The sequence below is a fragment of the Falco rusticolus genome, chromosome 3, assembly GCF_015220075.1.
Source record: "Falco rusticolus isolate bFalRus1 chromosome 3, bFalRus1.pri, whole genome shotgun sequence".
In the NCBI taxonomy this organism is placed as follows: Eukaryota; Metazoa; Chordata; class Aves; order Falconiformes; family Falconidae; genus Falco; species Falco rusticolus.
This window is the reverse complement of record NC_051189.1, coordinates 28,275,124-28,295,308: the sequence shown is the minus strand read 5'-3', so window position 1 is coordinate 28,295,308 and position 20,185 is coordinate 28,275,124. Positions and strand designations below refer to the sequence as shown.

The window sequence follows — 20,185 nt, the reverse complement described above, 5'->3', positions numbered from 1 at the left end:
AGAGCAAAGGTGAAATCTGTAAAATTGTTAAAGTTATTTTTTTGAAGTCTCCTAGTAACTCTCAAACAATGTGTGTATTAAATAAAATATTAAAAATAACATCCCTCCTCAATGATTTATTGATACTTTCAATTTTGTTTTGAGAACTTAATATGCATTCTATCTGCAAAGCTTTTCCTTTCAGTTGGTAATGCTGCTCCTACTTGGCTGAGGTATTTGCACAACTGTGTTCCTCACCCCAGCAGCATCCCAGCCCTCTGTGAGGAGGAGGGGGGATGAGGTTACTTTTTTTGAGATACACAGAGATGCGTTTTGTGCCCAATAGTCCTGCTGTAGACACAGGCAGAGATTTCAAAGAGCAACTTCACAGATTTCTCAAATTCCTTCAAATTTGACCTGGAAGGTCATGGGAACTTGCATACATGTTTGGGAGGGATTCCAGTGGTGAGGTGTGATGAGGAGAAGCACTCTGAGCTTGGGCATCTTGTGAAGGTGCCCATTCTTTAGCAGTGCAGGGCAATGCGTTAGTCTCCTCTGGCCTCATGTATCAGTGCCAGGTCAATGCCTGACCAGCTATGTCTGGCTTGCACACACACTTCAGTGGGTAAATTATGTCTTCATGCTCCATGTTCAAGCCTTATTTTGGCCGTTTGCCTCACTCTAGTCCACTTGCTTAGCAGTGAAGGAGTTGCAGGAGAGTGAAGATCTCACTATTAGTGCTTAGGGCACTGCATTTAGTTTTTCTGGTAAAGCTTTTGAGTTTACATTGTGGTTATGATCGTTTCATTATTTAGGTGTAGTTCATTCTGACACCTGTGTGTGATTTAGAACTAAATTAGCGATAGGTTTCCAGACTCCTTTCCAACTGGCCTGTAGGTTCAGGTCATGAAATTCTCAGGTCAGACAGTTTAGCTGTGAAGCTGGGAGACAGGCATGAGAGAAGCATCTCTTCAAAAAAGGAGTCTACAAAGTGTTCAGTGCCGTATTTTATATAACTTATTGTAGCATGTACTTCATTTCTTTGACTATTTAATAAAGATGCTATCATTTAACAGCTTAAGGTCAGAAGTAAATAGCAGTTGTAAAGTGAAACTTTCACAAGGGCATTGCTTTCACTGTTGAGCTAGTGTGCTATACTTTGTTCTATAAAAAGGCTTCTCAGCTGTGGGTGATCTTAACTACTGTATGTTCTGCAAAGTCAAGGCTAAGGTAAAGATACGTGGCAGCCTGAACTCAGAGTTTCCTTGATCCTGTGATATTTCTTGTTTCAAACACTGGTTTAACACAGTTCATTAGTATTTGCTCTGTGGTATATATGGAGCTTGACGCATGAAGTTCATACAACTTCAGTTTTGAAATCTGTAATATGTTTATGGTGACTGAGTGGGGGAGAGATTAGGATTTCCTTTGTACTGGTTTGAAGTGCTGTTTGACATAGTTTTTTCCATTTCCTTTTTTCCAAAAAGCTGCAGTTCTGCTGTGATGAAGCCTGTTATGGTGAAGCTAATCAAAATAAATTCAAACAAATAAAAATTTGTTTTAATTTTGGTTATTTTTAATCTTTTTGAGCTTTTCATTATATTCTATTATCATTTTATATACCGAAATGCTAAATATTTTGAACTCCTTGCCTTGATATTTCCTAATCTTTAGATGATAAGTACTTGTTATGCATAGTTGGTTGTGGGGGCTTTTTATTGAGACCTTAAGGTTATTGCACTTCTTGTCATCTTCTCCCTAGCAAGAATAATTTCTTCACCTAGTTTCATAACCTTTTGCACATTTTAAATTAACCCCTCAGAAAACTCATGTCTCTCTCTGTTCTCAACCAGCATTGAAACACCCCTTCTTCAGGGAAATCAGGTTGTGTAATGATTTGCTTCCCTTAACTCCAATAATGGCCCTTTTTCCCATTTGAAAATATTTTTCAAACTCTTAATTCTTTCCCAAATTAATTATTGATTTACCATGGCAGAGAGAAAACATGTCAGATGTTTGAAGAGCTATTTGAATAGAGAGGTCTCTCAACCTCCCACTGAAGCAACTGATGTGCAGACTAGCCATGCCCAGTGGAGGGGCTAAAGGAGTGAAGCATGGCCCTGGGCTTCCTTGGGCAGCCCAGAGTCAGGTGGGCATAATCCTGATTTTTAATATTTCTTGAAACTATGGTTCTCTTTGGGCAATGAGTTTTGTGCCCACCTAGGTTGCAAATCTAAACTCAAGCTATTCTAAGAGACCTACTTCTCTTTGCAGCGGTGTGGTCTTGCTGGTTGTAGTTGTGTATAGTGAGCTGGCTGAGGGAGCTGATGGAGGCATCAGGCAATTTTTTCAGTCAGGTCGTTGCCCTGAGCCTATTTATTGTATAGTCACACAGGCATTAGCCCTAGCAGAAGGGTAGTATTGCAGCAGCCTGGGCTTAGGTCAGTTAATCTGCCATCATGCTTGGGGCTTTTGAAATACAGCATAGAATCTGACACTATGAACAGAATTTTAATAAAATTCTCAGATTCAGTATTAACGTTATTAAACAGACTGTAACAGTTTAAAAAAAGTAAACAAAAAAAGGCACAGAAACAAAGAAAAAGAAGACATTAAATACCATTTCAAAATCCCAGGATACCTTTCACAGTTTACATGCTCAGCAACTTGAATGCAATGAAAAATTTTCAGATGAGCTGTAAAACAGGAAAATAAAAGGTAATCTGAAAGCTACAAATATTTATGTGAGTTGTTGTATGGTTTATGTTATAAAGCAACATTATTGAAGTTTTTACATTTCTTTTCTTCTTTCAAGTTACCTCTCTTTAATCATTCCTTTTTTCTAACCAAGTAGCTTTATATTTTGCTTGTTACTGTAAAATACTGGGGGGAATGAGCAGAGGTGTTTGGGTTCCTGTTAATGTGGGAGAAAATAAATAGTTGGTCCTTGGGAATTAATGTCATTTTAAGAGTTGGAGGGGTTCCCCTATGCAAGTTACTAAAGTAACGTTAAATTATTTTACACAAACTGCTTATAGTTTCTTCCCAGGATTTCCTTTGCTGATTCTTAAAATGTATGTTTGAATCCACATATCAAGGTTACTTTTCTGTTTTACATAATGAAAATTAACATCCAAAAGTCTTGGCTGTGATAAATAACTGTTGTAAAATAATTCAGAAAAGCTTTAAAACCCTTATTATTCTATACAGTTTTCTTCTTAACTGTTTTTGAGTAAATATAATTTCAATCAGATTTGGTTTCAACAAATGTTTTGTTAGTTGTAAAGTATTTTCCAGTAATATATAAAGCGAACTTTTTTCTTTGTAGTATTTTTAATTATAACAGCATCTCAAGTTAAATATAATGCAAGTTGTGTGCTTCTGTTACTGGGAAAACCATATCCCATTTGTAATGAGACATTTGTTAACTTCTGTATACAGATTGTGGTTCATTCCATAAATATTTGTGGGTTCTCTGATGTCCCTCACAGGGTTTTATCTATGACAAATTCATACCACAGTTCTTAAACTACTTTTTGGATAGAAGATTTCTTTCTTTTGCAAAACTGTTTTCCAATGTCTTTCTTTTCCATTTAACATTTTTAAGTGTTCCTACTTTAGTTTTCAATTATTTAACAAAAAGGATTATGAAAAATATACAGAGTGGTTACATGTTATTTGAGAATATTTCTCTATGGGATACTATTCAAAGCTCCCATGGCAAAATTAAATTCTTGTTTCTGTTATCCTGAACAACTCAGATTGTATTGTTTAAGTGAGTATGGTTCCTTGCCCTTACTGAAATTCCAAGATAACTTAGTGCTCAGCCACCTTCAGTACAGTCAAAAGTCACGTTTAATGTTTCTTATGTTTAAGCTCTTACTGTGCACACTACTTTATCTCCCACTATTACTATTAAACTTGATTATGCTGCAGTAAAAAACAGATTTAAAAGTTATTGTCCTTAAAGATATAAATACATCACTGGGGTATTTTTTTTTTGGTTTTTTTGGTTTTTAGGACTGGTTCGTATTCTTATGGGGTTTATTAGTTGTAGGACACAAAGACAAATGTAGCATTCTTCAGCCTCTCAAAACTTTTTTCATACCCTCTGATGCGTTGTTGGGTTTTTTTTATTTCTTTGAGAAGGCAATGGCTAACACTGGTATGTTAATGGCTAACACAAGTGCATGTTGAGAGTAATAAAATACAGAGATAGTATCAGGCATCTCCATTGAGTTCAGTGTCAACGATTGACATAAATCACATATACTCCATTTTTCTGGTATGATAGTGTGTGTTCTCCAGCAATAAAAATCATATAGGTGTGGGTGGAGGTGATACAAATACAACGTCGGAGTTCATAGATATATGTTGTACTTGCAGGATAAGAACAGAAGAGATTTGAACTCTTCCTGATAACCAAAGTTATTTAGCTAGTATTTAATCTTTGTATGTGACAGTGTTTCAAGGAACAGGAAGAAAGTTGCAGATTAACAAAACCAGCTGCAAAGCAAATCTGAAATTTTTCTGTTTCCCAGTTTAAGGTTGGATGTGTATATATGTTTGTGTATATTAAAGCAAAACTCAGAGGAATGTAATCCTCTGGTATGTGTTGGTTCAGACTGTCTTTCGATATTTTATTCTTCAGACAGCTTGCAATGGTTGATTTTTCCATGTTTTTGGCATAATAAAGAAAAAAATGCTTGATATATTATGTAACTGCAAGTGTTGTAGAAGTTGCTTTCTAAAAATAATTCTAAAAATCTACATGTTGTATTCTTCACACATTGCAGCTCATAAAAAATTTAAGCAACTACATTTACTAAACTGGACTCAAACTAACTACAGATGATAGAATTTGCTGTTTTCCAAATGGGCAGTGTAGTGAGCTGGGTATTTGTGTGTGTGTGGATTTGTTTCTGTGTAGTGTCCTTGCATATTTATTTTTTTTGGCTCCAGGCAGAAAGTAATACTCAGTTTTCTTCATAACCAGTACCATTTGTATGTTTTGGATGACTCATGGAGTCGGTTCAACTACCAGACATTGCAATCTGTAGTCTTCATGGTCAATGCTGTGAATACGCGGGGATATTATGAGTAGATGAGGATGACTTTTGCCTAATACTGCCTTGTAATTGGAGCTTACTTAAAACCTCTGTTAAAAAAACATCTCTAACAAGCTTTGTGTACATGGTGAATAGTAGGCTTTAGCTGTTTTGGTGTGAAGGCTTTATATTTAATGTTTACAAATGCAGTGGTGTATTCTGTGGCTTCCTATGGCAGGATGTAGGTTTTTAAGAATATGTTGCCTCCTGCTGCCAAAAGTTACTTCAGCAACAGTTCATAATGAATGAGAACTCTCTCAAATCTGGGCTCTGCTTGTTGTCCTTTACCTGTTCTTTCTGGTTCTCTTAAGATTTTTATGTATTTTATACTCTTGTCCTAAAGGTTAGTTTTGATGTCAAATTCCTAACAGGTTTCATTTGTTCTGGCTTTCATCCTTTAAAGCATATTCTAAATATTTTAAAAAGCCTCTACATAAATAACCTTTTTTAAGTGGTGCATCTGTGCAGATGTAAAAGTTTACTTTCAAAGAGTTCAACATATTGGTATCACAGTTTAAGATCTAGCAGTAGTATGCTTTTATTTTAGAAGTTACCAATGTATTTTTCATCATAGAAGAAACAAAAAGCTACAGTCACTTCAATCTAAAAAAATTATTTGTAAATTTAAGTTGCAGTAATTTTATTTAATAATATGGAGTAATTAGTGCATTTAAAGTTGACTGTAAGAATAGGACTCAAAATGTGTGGCTTATAGTCATAGCTTGGCTACAGATTTTGAGGCAAGAATCTATGTATCAGAAGTTTGTTTGTAAACTGACCTTTCAAGCAGATCTCTTGAAGTTTTGCTGCATCCTTCCACATCTTCTGGATGTTTCACTGAATGGACTAATTTTTTCCAAACATCTTTCTTTCAGTGGTGTGCAAAATACTTCTCAGTAGCTTTAGTTTCTTTTAGAAAACCTTCCTAGATTTCTAGGAAGTTTACACCCTTTGTCAAAGTTGTTAGTTCTTGAAAACTTTCTCCAGTGGTTGTAAGTTGAGAAGAATGTGCTTGACTTTTAGGTGTGGTTCGGTTAGTCATACTTTGAGAAAGAATAGAAAAAAATGTAGTAAAGAGGAGATGAGGTCTCTAGTAATAACATACCTAAAAGCTTTACTTTGAATCCCAGAAAGAAAATACTGGTGAAATACTGTCAAAAGGTGTATCATAATCTCCATGATCAAAGTATGGTGTAGTGGAGCACTTCCTTCCTCTGCTTCAGTCCTCCTGCGAAGCCAGAACAAACTGGAAAATGCTGGTGGGGAAGTGCTTTGTTGAAGAGGGTATTTTACTTTCGTAATGGAAGAGACGGATGTTCAAAAGCTTTTTCTGAGAGGAAAGGAATCCCTATAACAGATCTTATGAAAGCTGGAAGGTTTTGGAACTATGCTTTATCGGGTTCTCAAGCAGTTGACAAAAAACCTACAAAAATCTATTACGGAATAATGCAAGACAAGGGAGTTTGAGGGCACTCTGTACTTTGTTATGTTACAAGCAGAATTCTCTAAGCAGAGAGAAGAGAATACTTAGATAAATTGTGTGTTGTCCTGTGTTTTGATAACACTATCTTGATTGTTCAAGTCCTAATATTTTATAAAAAGAAGACAGGAGAAACACCAATGTGAACAATTGCCTTTCAGCTCTTCATTTTGTCTTCAGCATTTTCATTCCTTTAAGAATTAAAATGAGCATGCCTGCCTTTACATTAAGCAACCTGGAAATGCTTATTTAGGATGTAGTTGATTAGTATCAACTTTCCTCCAGAAAGAACTAAACATGGAAGTGGAGGAATAATTTTCTATATAACCGAGGTCTTGCCTGTTGGTTAGCTTCTGTCTGTGTAGCAAGAATTCCAGCCCACAGCTATGTGAACTCAAAGGTGCAGTTGTCTCTGGAAACTGAAAGTGGTAGAACCCTTGCTATTTTGTGGGCGCTGATGATTTTACATTGACCTCTGAAGTCAGGACTTATTCATTATATAGGACATAGCTGAAGAAAAGCAGTTGAATTTAATTTAAATCATGAAATGAAAAGTTCAGACTTACAGGTACAAATATTCAAGATGTGCTTTCAGGAAAAGTAATTTTATGGAGGTATAGTATATTTAAAAAAGGAGGAGGACTGGGAAGAGTGGGAGTACACCAGATTCCTTGTCTGAAAATAAAATGCAGTCCATGCAATTATTATGCAGACATGCATCATGTCGGAAAAACGAGACTTTGGCAATTATCAAAGAAAATTGACATTCGCTTATGCATCAATATCTTCAGAAACCTGTCCATTTGCAATGTAAATTAAGAGGAAAGCTGGAAAAGAATAAAGCTTGAAAACAGTTGAAATACTGTTTTCCTATGAAAGAAATTCTACATTCAGGCAAACCTGAATTTCTCAAGTAGGCTAATTGTGTTTTCAACAGGAAGTTTATAAGCTTCTCAATTGGGTAATCGAACAGTCACTTGATTTTTGCAATGGCTAGGTGTTTTTTACTTCCTTTTCTAAAGTTGTCTTGACACCTCTTAATTTTCCACGTTCCACTGCAAAAGGATCATTTCAACAGCTGGAGATTGCCCCTTTATTCAGGATTAAAGAGTCATTCTTCCATCCAGCCTGTCTTGGTGCATTCCTGAGGCAACTTGAATCTTACTTTTCATGCTGGTAAATCTAGATAAATCTAAATATTAGGATCATACAATATGTATTTATTGCATTTCAGAGTGGAGAAACAACAACCAGTCTGGTTTCAAGACACTAGCTGTGCCGAACTGGCTGCAATTTCACTTGTGAGCTGGGGGAGGTCTATTTGAACCTCCATATTTTACTCTCCTCTGCTCAGTTTTGTGTTTAAAACTATTTTAAATAAAGTGACTCTGCATTTCTGCAGAATTCCAAATTTTCTAATAAGATCCAAAGGCATACTGGAGATAAGTTCAAGAATATTCAATTAAAAAGTAGCATGCCTTAAGCGTATCATTAGAGCCTTAAAACGCACAAAAAAGTAAAGATTCAGGTACTCCCATACAGCTTATAATGTGTGTGAAAGCCGCCATTCTTTGCCTTTGGCAGGGAATGATTCGTGTGGGATGATCAGACTCGTATAGATGGCTCTGGTTTCTTCTACAACCTGATTAGAAGAAGCTTGAAACTATACTGCTTTTCTAGTCAGATCATAATCTTTTACTTTCATTTACTGCATACAAGATAAATTTTAGTTCTTTGGGGAAATGTGAAATACATACTACTCAATATATCCTTATTTTGATATGATTAGGAATATTTTCTGCCTTTTGCAGTGCTAAGAATCACTGAAAATAAATTAAGATATTTGCATCTCTTTTCTCCACGCCCCCCTCCCGAAGTGTGTTTAGAAGTAAACTCCCCTTCAATATATCTTGTTAGCATAGATTAACATTGAATTTGGAAATGCCATTAACAACAGTTTAATGGGATTTTAAGGAAAACAAAATACTAGTTTTAACATGAAAGGTAATACATGTTATAAAGAATATGGAATGAGTTTTCTACCAGGACAGTTTCCCAGTGATATTTAAAGGGAAAAAGCAGTGCAAGGACTTCAGAAAAGAATTAAAGGAGGGAATTTTGTTTTTAAGACATGGCTATTGACATATTTTACATCATCATATACAGTATTTTAAAAAATAGTTCCAGCTTGCCATTATGAATACAATGATTCTGCAAAATGAAAAAGAAAATACAAGTGGCATCTTGAGAAACTAATTTAATTAGTGTTAAAGATAAATGTGAACTGACTTGGAAAGTTAAATATTTGTGTTTTACAGTAGTTTCTTGTTGTATTATCTATACTGTAAACAATCTGTTACAGTATACACGTGCTGAAAATATGCATTTGTACACATTGTTTAATATAAAAGAAAAGATGGTATTAATGTATTTCTAACATTCTGCTCTATTTTGTATAGAATTTGATTGATGTCCAGGTATGAGTTTGATATACTGACACAACAGCAAAAAGAAATCCTGTCACATGTCAGCTTATCAAACACACTTTGGACAGTATGTCTTCTGGCTTGTACCACTGTACCAGGTTGTACCACACCATTTAGAGAAATTCCATGCATCAGTTATGAAGACTGTTCAGTGAAACTCAACCTCAGTATTTCCAGGTGAATTTATAGAACATCTGAAAAGTCTGAGGTATTGTACCACTAAACGAGGTGAATCAACTAAAACAAAGTAAAATACAGGATGAAAGCAATAGGAAGATCACAGGTTTGTTTACAATAGCTATGTGATAAACCAAGTACACATGAAATATTTGAAAAATCAATATTAAAGACCCTTTTACTCCCAAACAACATTAAGTTTTGAGATAAAATTATTTCTACCATGAAACAAAAGCATAGAAGTCTTTGGGTTACATTGTATTTTGGCTTTTTTGCTGACCCCCAGCCCAGGCTTCCACTCCACCCACTTAAACTCTTCAGGCTCTCTCCTCACTGACTCTGTTTAGAGAAACTCTATTCCACTTGTTTTTTCTAGAAACATATGGCATCCAAAAATATCAGACAGAACTTTCTTTGGAATTGTGCATACTTATCATTTATACAGTCTGTCAACTGTATATTTATACTGCGCTCCCTGAATTTTGGTGAATGCTTCAAAACTATAACAGGATTCCTCAAACTGTCTAAACATTAAACAGGATGAAAATGAAAAACTGATCTTTAAAAATCCAGACTTGCTCATGCTGTTATATTTGCTGAGGAATTTAAACAATAAAATTACAAAAGTAATTAAACAGATGACATCTAAATGCACAGCTGCAAACTTTAGCTTTGTTTCATTTTACACTTTTTTTTTTTTTTAGAGACTGAAATTCCTTTATGGTTTACCATACCTTACCGTCATAGGATCATTCAGACTGTTCCAGATACAGCTCTAGAAGGCAACTGTACTGCAGAAGTTCTTCAGCCTCTTTGTTGGCAATTATTCTACTAGAGCCTTTGGAACAAGGGGCTACTTTTAAATGTGGTCATCTCACAGGATATGTAGAGCATTTCCTGCCCGTAGGACTAGAGGAAGGAAGCACAGGGCCCAAATATTTGATGTGTGATCTACTGTAACTCCTTTCATGTGTTCAGTAGCTTTTATGTGATCAGTTCACTGCTACCAATCTTAACCTTGGTGTGGTCCTGTTCACTAAAATCTGACCTTCCCAAATGGTTAGCAAGTGGAATTATAGTATTACCCACCTGGCACCACCACTATAATTAATGGTAGTGAGGGGGTGTTGTGTTTTTTTTTTCTCTGAATATATACCTACTGGGTTTCAAAGTAAAGATATTTAAATAGTTACAGAAATAGTATCTCAATTTTTAAATTACACTAGTTAATTTTTATAGGTATTTTTTTATTTTTGCATTCCTTTAGTATTGTATATCAGATGATTTTTCTGTGCAATTAATTATATTCCAAACATCATTTTGGCATTATGCCCTCAATATATATGAGTAAGCTGTTGAAGATGTTAATTTGTTTGCTCAGAGTCACATAATAAGCAAGTTTAGAGACAATAGGAATGAAACCTGCCTCTCCTGTTTTCCTTTGGTGTGTTCTAGCCTTACAGAGCAGGAAACGTCCTGCAGGCCAGCCGGTCTCCCTAGTCCCAAACCTACTTGTGCACAGCCTATGAAGACCTGGACCTGACAGGCTTAAATCGTCTGTGTGTCCATGCATCCAGTTAGGTTTGTCACCTCGAACTCTGAGACAGCATCTTCTGTTCCTTTTGAGGGTATCAGCCACTGCAAAATGCTCACGAACCACTGAGCTCAGTTCCTTAGATTTCTTCTTCCATATGTTCAAAACTAAATATCTTCTCTTTTGCATTATGAATATATGCATTGCATAGGAAGAAAGGAAAGGTGGCTGTCATTGGGAGCTCCGTTCTGAGGAGCAGAGGGCCTGATATGCCAACCAGACCCAAAGCATAGGGAAGTCTGCTGCTTCCCTGGGGCCTGGGTAAGGGACGTTACTAGAAAACTCCCTTGTCTGGTACAGCCCTGTGATTACGATCCATTACTGGTCTTCCAAGTGGGCAGTGATGAAGTCCAAATGGCAAGTCTGAGGGCAATCGAGAGAGACATAGTGAAGATCATTTCTTTGATGACTTGTAAGTACTGAGTTCTATAATTTCTCCAATATGCTTGTTCTTGTGTTACCTAAAGATCTTCATAGCTACTTTGTCGATCGTCGTCTTTAGCTTTTTTACACTTATACCAGTTTCCTCTCTTCACCGTGATGTTCATCTGTAGATATACAGAATGAAAAAGGAACCAGGGCCCCCAGTCAGACATTTATCCAACATTAGTTTAAAATAGAGGTAAATTACCCATTATACTTGTATTTTTGCTTCACTATATTGATTGTTTCAAGCAGTCTAGCATAATCAAAAGAAATCTTTGTATATGTTTCAGTCTCTGCTTGTCTTTTTTTTTTTTAACATACTGATTGCACAAGTAATTTCTCTGAGTTGATTTATGTCTATTCACAAAAGCTATAAACACTGCAAGTTGCTATAGGGTTAGAAGTATGACCATTAATGACTACAAAGTGTGTTCAGTTAGATTTCAATTAATAACTTCTTCTTTTGTGTTAGCAATGTGATGTATTTGTCCACTATATAGATGTTTAAGCGTGGTCAGTCATTCTTCTTTGGCTCATGGAGCTAGCACTGATGTTTTCTTTTTATAAGGGTCTTCAACATCTGAGGATGAACCATGGTACCTCAACCACTTTGACTCACAGGACACCTGCCATGTGTCTTCTGTAGATAAGGCTGATGTATCTGGCTGTACAGAACCCAACACAAGACTAATCAGGGAAAATGTAGTTTTCATTGTTAAACAAATTCCTGTAAAGATTAAATGTAACATTAAAATGAAAAGTGACATGAGTATAGACATACAAACAAAATAGTATCACTTGCTAATCAGTAAAGCGTTAAACAAGGGAGCCCTACTGTACGCAGTTTATACTTGTATTTAATAAAAATTTGCTGGTATCCAATTCAGAGTATGCTGCCGGCAAGCGTGGATGTGGACAGTAGTTGAGTTCTGAGGCTGAGCTGGAGAGGGGGAGAAGGAACAGCTGCCAACAAAGCCAATTGTATGTGGCATAGTTCCTGGGGAAAAGAGGCAGAAACAGTGAGAATTAAGAGTTTACTGCTGACCGCATTTGAGAGCCTGCTGTACTGACCGAGACTAAAATAAACTGCTTCTAACATCTTGGCAGTCATAAACCACTGTTGGTTAAACCACAAGTAAGTCTCCCTATGGACAGATGGCAGACTGGGGAAGCAAAGCTGAGGTTACCCTTGGGGGAAGATACAGAGCTTCCTTTTGGTGTTCCTCACAAATAGATGTTTTTAATCTCTCCAGACTTGGGCAAATCCAAGTCTTCCATCATGAGCTGTGATGCTACAGGATGTTTTTTATTCCTGTTCTAAGATCATGTCTGATGTCTGTGTATGTTCTGTGATGGTGGGGAGGTTCTGTTTCTCTCCCAGTGGTTCTAGTGTTAGTTGCCTTTCTTTGGAAGGCTGATTCCTCTCTGGGGTTTTACTCTACAGCAACTCAGCATTATCAAAGGCCTGTATTGTTACCATAGATCAGGGGTCCTCAAACTACGGCCCGCAGGCTGGATATGGCCCCCCAGGGTCCTCGATCTGGCCCCCGGTATTTACAGACCCCCCCGCCCCCCCCGCCGGGGGTTGGGGGGGGAAACCAAGCAGCCACAGATGACTGCCTGCCACTTCATCTGCACGCCGGCCCCCTGGTTAAAAAGTTTGGGGACCCCTGCCATAGATGCTCTAGGTTTACCACATTTTTCTTCTGTGCCCTTCTTAACATCTACAGCATCTCACTCCAAATGGAGCTGTGGTGGATTGCTTCTGTAAGGAACAGTTGTTTCAGTTTCCCGTGTTTGATATAACACATTTGATGGTGTTGTTGAGGAGAATACGTTAGGAAACTTCATTGAAATTAATTGGGGAAAATGCAGTTATGGAGCATTAGGTCATTGATAAATATTGTTGTGATTTCTGCACTTGTTCAGTCATGTCTCTTTCACAGTGATGGTTTTTCATGCTACATTTGGGCTGGGACCCCACAAGCTTAAGCAAAAGAGAACGTGGTCCTCTTGGACAGGCCTCTTCTATCTATATCCTGGGCCAACATGGTGCCACTGGGTTTGCTCTTGTAGACTGTTTATATTGATCCAAGGTCTGTTTCCTTTTTGAATTAGAAGAGGAAGAATCCTTTACACCAGACAAAACCTTTAATAACTGGAATCTGGATAGGTTTGTTATCTCTGTACTTGAGAGGGGAAGTGAGTGCACACAGAGATCTAGTAAATGCTAACTGAAATTGCTGTTGTGTGTAAAGTCTGTGAATATCTCTTAATCATTACATAATGTATAGTATTTAAATGCTATTTTTTTGTCATGTTTTTTGTAGGTCTTGGGTGAGCTATAAGTGAATAGATACAACGTCTTTACAGTGGGTCTCAAAATTATGCGTATTCAGCAGCATGTAGTAACTGGTTCAACGTGACCTGTGTCTTATATAAGCACGTAAAAAGCCTGAGCCAGGCTAAGTCAATTTAAAAAAAGAAAAACATTAAAGCTGTGTTTCCTGTTACATGCTTATGGTCTTCTTTGGTTCTTTATGATCTTACTGTATTATTGGCCAACCGTTGTATTCTACACCACCTGCCAAAGGGTTCAGATGGGATAGTGAAGTTGTTTTCAGAAAGGGGAAGCAATTAAAATCATAACTTCTACAGTACATTTCAGCTGGTTAAACAGCTTTTATGCTACAGGTACAGAAATCATGAATTTGGCTTACTCTGTTTCTCTGATGTTACTTGCTACAAGGATTTTGAAAGCTGCAGAACTGAAAAGGCTGCACAGTTCGTACATAGCATGTATGCTTAAGATTAGGCCAATTTTGCCACAGTTTAACTTATTCTCATCCTTCTAGGAAGTATACAACTAACAAATGGGTATGCACTTAAGAAAATAGTTTATATGGAAAACCAGAAATGAGTGCTTATGTAAATGCCTCTGTGTATATAATTTATTTGGGAAAAGGCTATATTTTGATCTTTGTATAAATCTGGCAGGATATATTTTCTGAAAGTAATAACCAGCTTAGTTGAAACATCAAGGCATTAATAACTAATCTTCATATTTTGCATGTATGTGTAGAATCTGTGTTTCTTGAAATGGGTAATTATAGAAACATGATTTATTTGCTTCGATTTTAAAGGTGTGTCTAAAGGATCAGAGGAAGAGTTTTGTATTATATGTAGGAGCTTGTTAACAGTAGAAACAGAATGAACATGCAGTTTTTATATCAGCGTGAAAGTGTTCGGCTGTGATATCCCAAAGCAGTACAAACATTATCCAGTCCTTGAGATTTTACAAAATTAATTGGATCAAATAAAAAAAGATCCAATATACAAATCTTATACCAGCAATGCAACGCACTAGTACCTTGGTCTGAATAGTATGTCTGCATATTTTGCTGCACCTAAAAATGTATGCCAGAGAGTGATTTCATTGGGTTTTGCATTTAAATAAGCAGATTCATCAGGGGAAGAAAGCCATTGCCACAACAGGAAGTTTCAGATTGGTATAATACAGTCACATTTTGCTCTAGGAATTTAGTTCATAAGGTCATGGTTGTGCTGAATGAGCCTAAGGAATATAGTGCTATATGCAACTTGATGCGAATTATCAAGCTGCTCATAAAAGATCAAATGAAAAATATTCTTTACTGTGAAGTGCACGAGAGAATTCATTATGCAGGTGAAATTAGTGTAATACTTTGTATTTTATATACTAATGTGGATTTCATATAATACAAAATTTGGTGCTTTATTTTCAGTAATATTTCACAAAACATATTCCAATATTTATTTGCATTAGACAAAGTATGTAAATAGACACTGGGTCATAGAATAATCTACTGTGGTTTTTTAAATTTAAAAAAAAGAAAAAAAAATACAGGAAAAAAAACCCAACAAAACACCAGAACTGCATTCATATTGATGAAATAATGCCTAGAAAGAATAATAAAAGACACAGTTGCTGTGGTTAGATCTCTCTGTGTATAAAGTTGACAAACACATTCTTGAGTTTTAAGAAACCACATTTAATTTTGAAATACCACTACTGACATAACAGTTTTTCAGTGTATTTCTGCTAAGCATTTGAGAAAATTACAGGGCTTCTGAACAGTGCCATCATACTGTCTCACTGGGCAGTTGCCTTCATCAAAATGGCTTTCCTGCCATTTACATGCCTCTGTGGGTAGATATGATTAATTACTTAATTTTCTTAATTGCTAGCATACTCCATTGGTGACAATGGCAATGGTATTAGCAGTTTCAGCTGTGTTTGGATTTGGGCAGCACTGGAATTGCACTTTTAAGATGGTTACATACTTTATATGTTGCATACCTATACTTATATATTGCATGCAGTGCATGCATCACAGGTTGAGATGTGCTGCTTTAATCCTTATTTTTGAATTATTAGCTTTAATGATTAAACAAACTGCAGAATTAAGTTCTCTGTGCAGACAGCAGTTGTATACTGAATAATGACTCCAGTATAAGACAACAACCTAAAATGGAACAGTAGATTGGATGGCATATGCAAATAAGAAGCTTAAGCTTCAACTCAATGTATGAAATCAATAAAGATAGACTACAATTCGATGTGATCACAGATTGAAAGCAAAAAAAAATAATATTTAAGGTCCCCATCCTCCCTTTACTGGCTTATTTTGAAAAACAATGATAAGTGCAATTGTGCATTTTTATTATAATATCAAATAAGCAGTGCACATATTGTTTGTGCACGCTATCTTGTTCCCAGTATAGAAAGGGCAAGATAATTTTGTGGAAGATTTACTAGTGCTTATTAGCAGAAGACAAGTGGTAGTAGGAGACTCCTCTGATACTGGTCACCAGTAAAACCTAATGGTCTCAGCAGCCTCCACTCATCCAATAGCTCTTGAATGGTTTGTTGAAATTGGATGTCACTGCACTGTTTCCCAAGCTTAGCAGAATTTAGCAGAATGTGTAAGTAAAACGGTTCACTCAAAAATGCTTTTTTTCCTCACTTGTCAGAAGAATTCAAATAACAAAGCACAGTACTGAAATTCCATCTTAAAAAGATTGAGATGTTTTTCCCTCATTTTGGAACTTTTTATTTAATTTTTAATTTTCGATAAATTTTAACAGTGAAACAGTTGTCGCACAATAAATTTCTTCATAATACTGATATGTAGCTGTTCTTTTTGAGCACTTGAACGCGGCATCCTTTATCTGTTCAGTATATATGAATTAGTCCTGCTACCCCATAAGGGTGCTCATATGGATGTGATTGAAAGGGCAGTGAAGTCAATGGATTGATCTCATATTGATTTTGATGGATCTGGCTAAATTTTGGCATATATTTATTTATATATCTTCTATTGAATTCCATAGGAGAGAGGCAGTTGGATACTTAAAAATATGTGGGCTTAAAATAATTCTTAGAAGTAATCAAGAATGGCAAAATTGCTATCTTAATTTTCTTAATTTTGTATGTCAATGTATATCTGATTGGTCTGACTTTGACCTTTGCGGCTGATTTTTTTTTTTTTTTTTTCTCCTTTGGCATTACAGGAGAGCACTGAATCTAGGAATACTTCGAGACCCTGGATCAGAGGTTGAAGACAGACAATATCAAATAGATCTTCAATCTATAAACATTGGTACTGCTCATTGGAATCAGTTGAAACCAGAGAAGGAAAATGGAAAAGGAGGGGTTTTGACAGAGAGTGAAAGAAATTCTCAAAATCCAGCACTTGAATGGAACATGGCCAGTAGGTAGGAAGTTTTCCTTTAACTTATTCTTTTCTAGATATACGTAGCACAAACACCGCAGATATCATTTGCGGTATATCTGAATCAAACAATTCTGTATTGGTTTTGCTTTACATTACATGCCCATTTCCACAGAGTTCTGGATTATACATTTGAAATGTATATTACTATTATTGTTACACTGTAGTTGCTGTCTAGTTACTGTGTGCCTTTGTTTCCATTATAAGCTCTCTTCAGAGTGGCTTACTGTATGGCTGTAAAAATAACTCTGGGGCTGCAACTTCAGCTTGTCTGTCTACAAGCAATGGGATGGTTTGGAGGGTTGGTTTGTTTTTTGTTGTGTTTTTGGGTGTTGGGTGGTTTTTTTAATTCTTTTGTTTGTATTTTTACAAAGCTTGACTAACACCACTTTAGACATTTCTAAGTTAGAGAACATTTCCTATTGGTTCTGAACTGTTTTTTGCACTTCTGTAACTAAAACCAGATGAATTTTGAGAATGAGATATTTCAGCTGAGTCTCCTTTATTGTGTATTGTACGATATGTGCAGGCAAAACCCTGCCCTCTAGTTAAACATGGTTGTAAGATAAAGCATGCATGCACTTTCATGGTGTTCTGAATGTTAAGGTTTTCCGATATAAAATAGAGGAGGTTTATTGGCAATTTCTGAAAACTTGACATTTTTATTTTTGTTTTAATATAGTTAAAATTCATACAGGTGGTTTAAAACTGAATTTTTCTAGGCTGTGTAGCAAAGTTCTCTTTTTCAAACTCACAGGAATAAGGTCTGATGGTCAAGAGCAAGCTTTCAAAAGTCATTTAGTGGATTTAGAATCATCTCTGCTAGAAAGATGCCTGTCCGCACGTCTATTTATTTATTTTCATTTAAGATTCCTTTATGTCTAATTCATGTAAAAACAATCCAATTTTTTATGAAATGCATGCATAATTTTATGGTCCTTGAGATAAGATTCCTTCCTATCTGAATTGAGGGATGAGTTTCTAAAAGTGATATGGAAAAACAGGGAGAGTCATAACGAAAGTAGTGAAATATTGCTGGTTTAATTTAAAAAAAAAAAAGGAAGATGAGAAGACACTCAGAGATTTTTCTGAAAGTCAGGCAAGCTGTACAAAAAGAAGCTATGTGAGGATGGCATGCAGACTGAGCTTTGTTAAGTGAAGTATTGATGAGAAATCATGAGAGCAAATAAGCTCTCTGGATGAGTCTGTGCAGGAAAAACGTGATCAAGAATAAATTCCAGTTCATCATTGAAAAACAGAGGGCAGGAAAAGCTGATCTAACCAAAGTAAGAAGTGACAGGAGTACTGATAAAAATCTGAACACAGTAGTAGTATCTGTTCCTCATTTATAAGTAGTACCAGTCCTTTCCTGTCTTTTAATGATTTATTTCTTTTTTGAACTAATAATTCCATAGACAATTTTTCTTTTACATTCTTAGCCTTGAAAAAATGTGTATGACCTTCTACTTGGGCCTTGATGTTGGGCAAGTTGCCCATGAAGTTCTTTCTTACAAGACAATGTAGGGCTGCTGGCATTTCTTGAAAGATAAGATGACATTAATTTCCAAAGGACTTCTGGCCAATTTGCAAATAAAGCTAAACAGCAAAACCAGCCACTGAGGAACTGGCTTTCTTCTTCATGCCCATTGGCGACTGAAACCATATTGGTAGCACGCTTTGGTCTGAGCTTTATGGTTATAGGTTTGGGTAGGAAATTTGGTGGGATTCCTGAAAAGCGATTAAGATAATAAGGGAAGCAGCTAGTACAGATAATCGGAGTTATCTCTCTCTCTGTCTCTCTCTGGGCCCCCCCTGCTTGGACATTCTTCCTTCAGCAGAATATTATTAGAATATATTTGACAAATAAACATATATATTTTGAAATTGCTTTTGAGTGAATCTTCTGCTTGGGTTTTAATTTATATCAGTTGTAATTAAGTGCATTAGCTTTTCCTTTCTGGTAAGCAATACAGTATTTTAATTCCAGCTTGAATTTGTTTAAAGAGAAAGTTGGTATGAGTGTTTTCTTGTCCTTTTGACTTACAATTTTACAAGTTTACTACAGTTTTTTTACAGGATGTTTGCCATTTTGCTTTTTAGTTGGCAGTCTGTCTTGCCGCATCCGAATTTATTTTATGATCTGTGGAAATGGTGGGCTGAGAAGTGGAAGAACCTGCATTGAACTCTGCCATCCACTGAGATATTTCCAGCATGCATCAAGAGGGTGGCTGCATGGTGTTTTACATGGTGCTTAGTGTTTTCAGGGCGAAGTTTATCTTAAGATTTCCTGCAACTACCACAGAAGCTTTATTCTTTGACCTAGTTGTGACACTGTTTTCTTTTTTAATTCTTAGACATGTTTAACCTGGAACATAATGATTTTTTTTTTACTGAGTTATTTTAGGATTAATTTCTTTGTTTGGTTTTAATATACTAATGTTTGTTTTTACTTATGGTTTAGACCCAGTGCTATGGTTTATTAGGTTCACTGGGTTTTAAGATTCTATTTGGAGATTTCTCCTAATTTTTTAATTCTTAGGTGATATGTGGTACAGTATGGAATCCAACCTATATCCATATATTTCATACATACTTTACAGGAAACTTCAGCATAGATACCAGCCATTCATTTTCCATTCCCATTTCTAAAAACATTGCTATATTTTTTAAAAAATAAACTGAAGCTATAAAAATTCTGGAGTAGATTATATTGTAATTTAGTTGACTGAGTGGAAATTTGGTCTTGTTTTAAAAATCAGCATCAAACTCAAATCACTGTAAATATAAGACCTATGGATACTGTACAAACAAATACTTGAAAGCTTTTGACGTAATTTGTCATCTAAAAGCTTTAACTCTCTACACAGAAAGTAAATCCTTCAAAATTTCTCACCACGTTTTCTGGAGTTCAGTATTTCTCATGGGTCTGAATATTTTTCTTACTCTTTTCCACTGTATTTTGGAAAGCAAGCAGTCTTGCTTTGACACTAATTATTTAATATTTCAAGGTGTCTAGTGTAAAACTCTTCAAGATGGACTATTGTGAAGTGCCGGTTTGATGCCTCCTGTGCCTTGCAGGTCATCCCAAGCAGAATGGGGGAATTGGAGCACTCCAGTAGGGTGGGTGCCATCTCTCAAAAAAACCATCCAAATGCTGTGCT

At 36.0% G+C, this 20,185-nt stretch overlaps 1 protein-coding gene across 1 annotated transcript in view; it reads left to right on the top strand.

The window, feature by feature from the left end:
• Positions 1–20,185, top strand: part of VPS13B (vacuolar protein sorting 13 homolog B) — a 476,916-nt gene that overhangs the window by 294,285 nt on the left and 162,446 nt on the right. Inside the window, 1 exon segment of the mRNA XM_037379063.1 lies at positions 16,804–17,007. Coding sequence (XP_037234960.1) covers positions 16,804–17,007 — 204 coding nt within the window.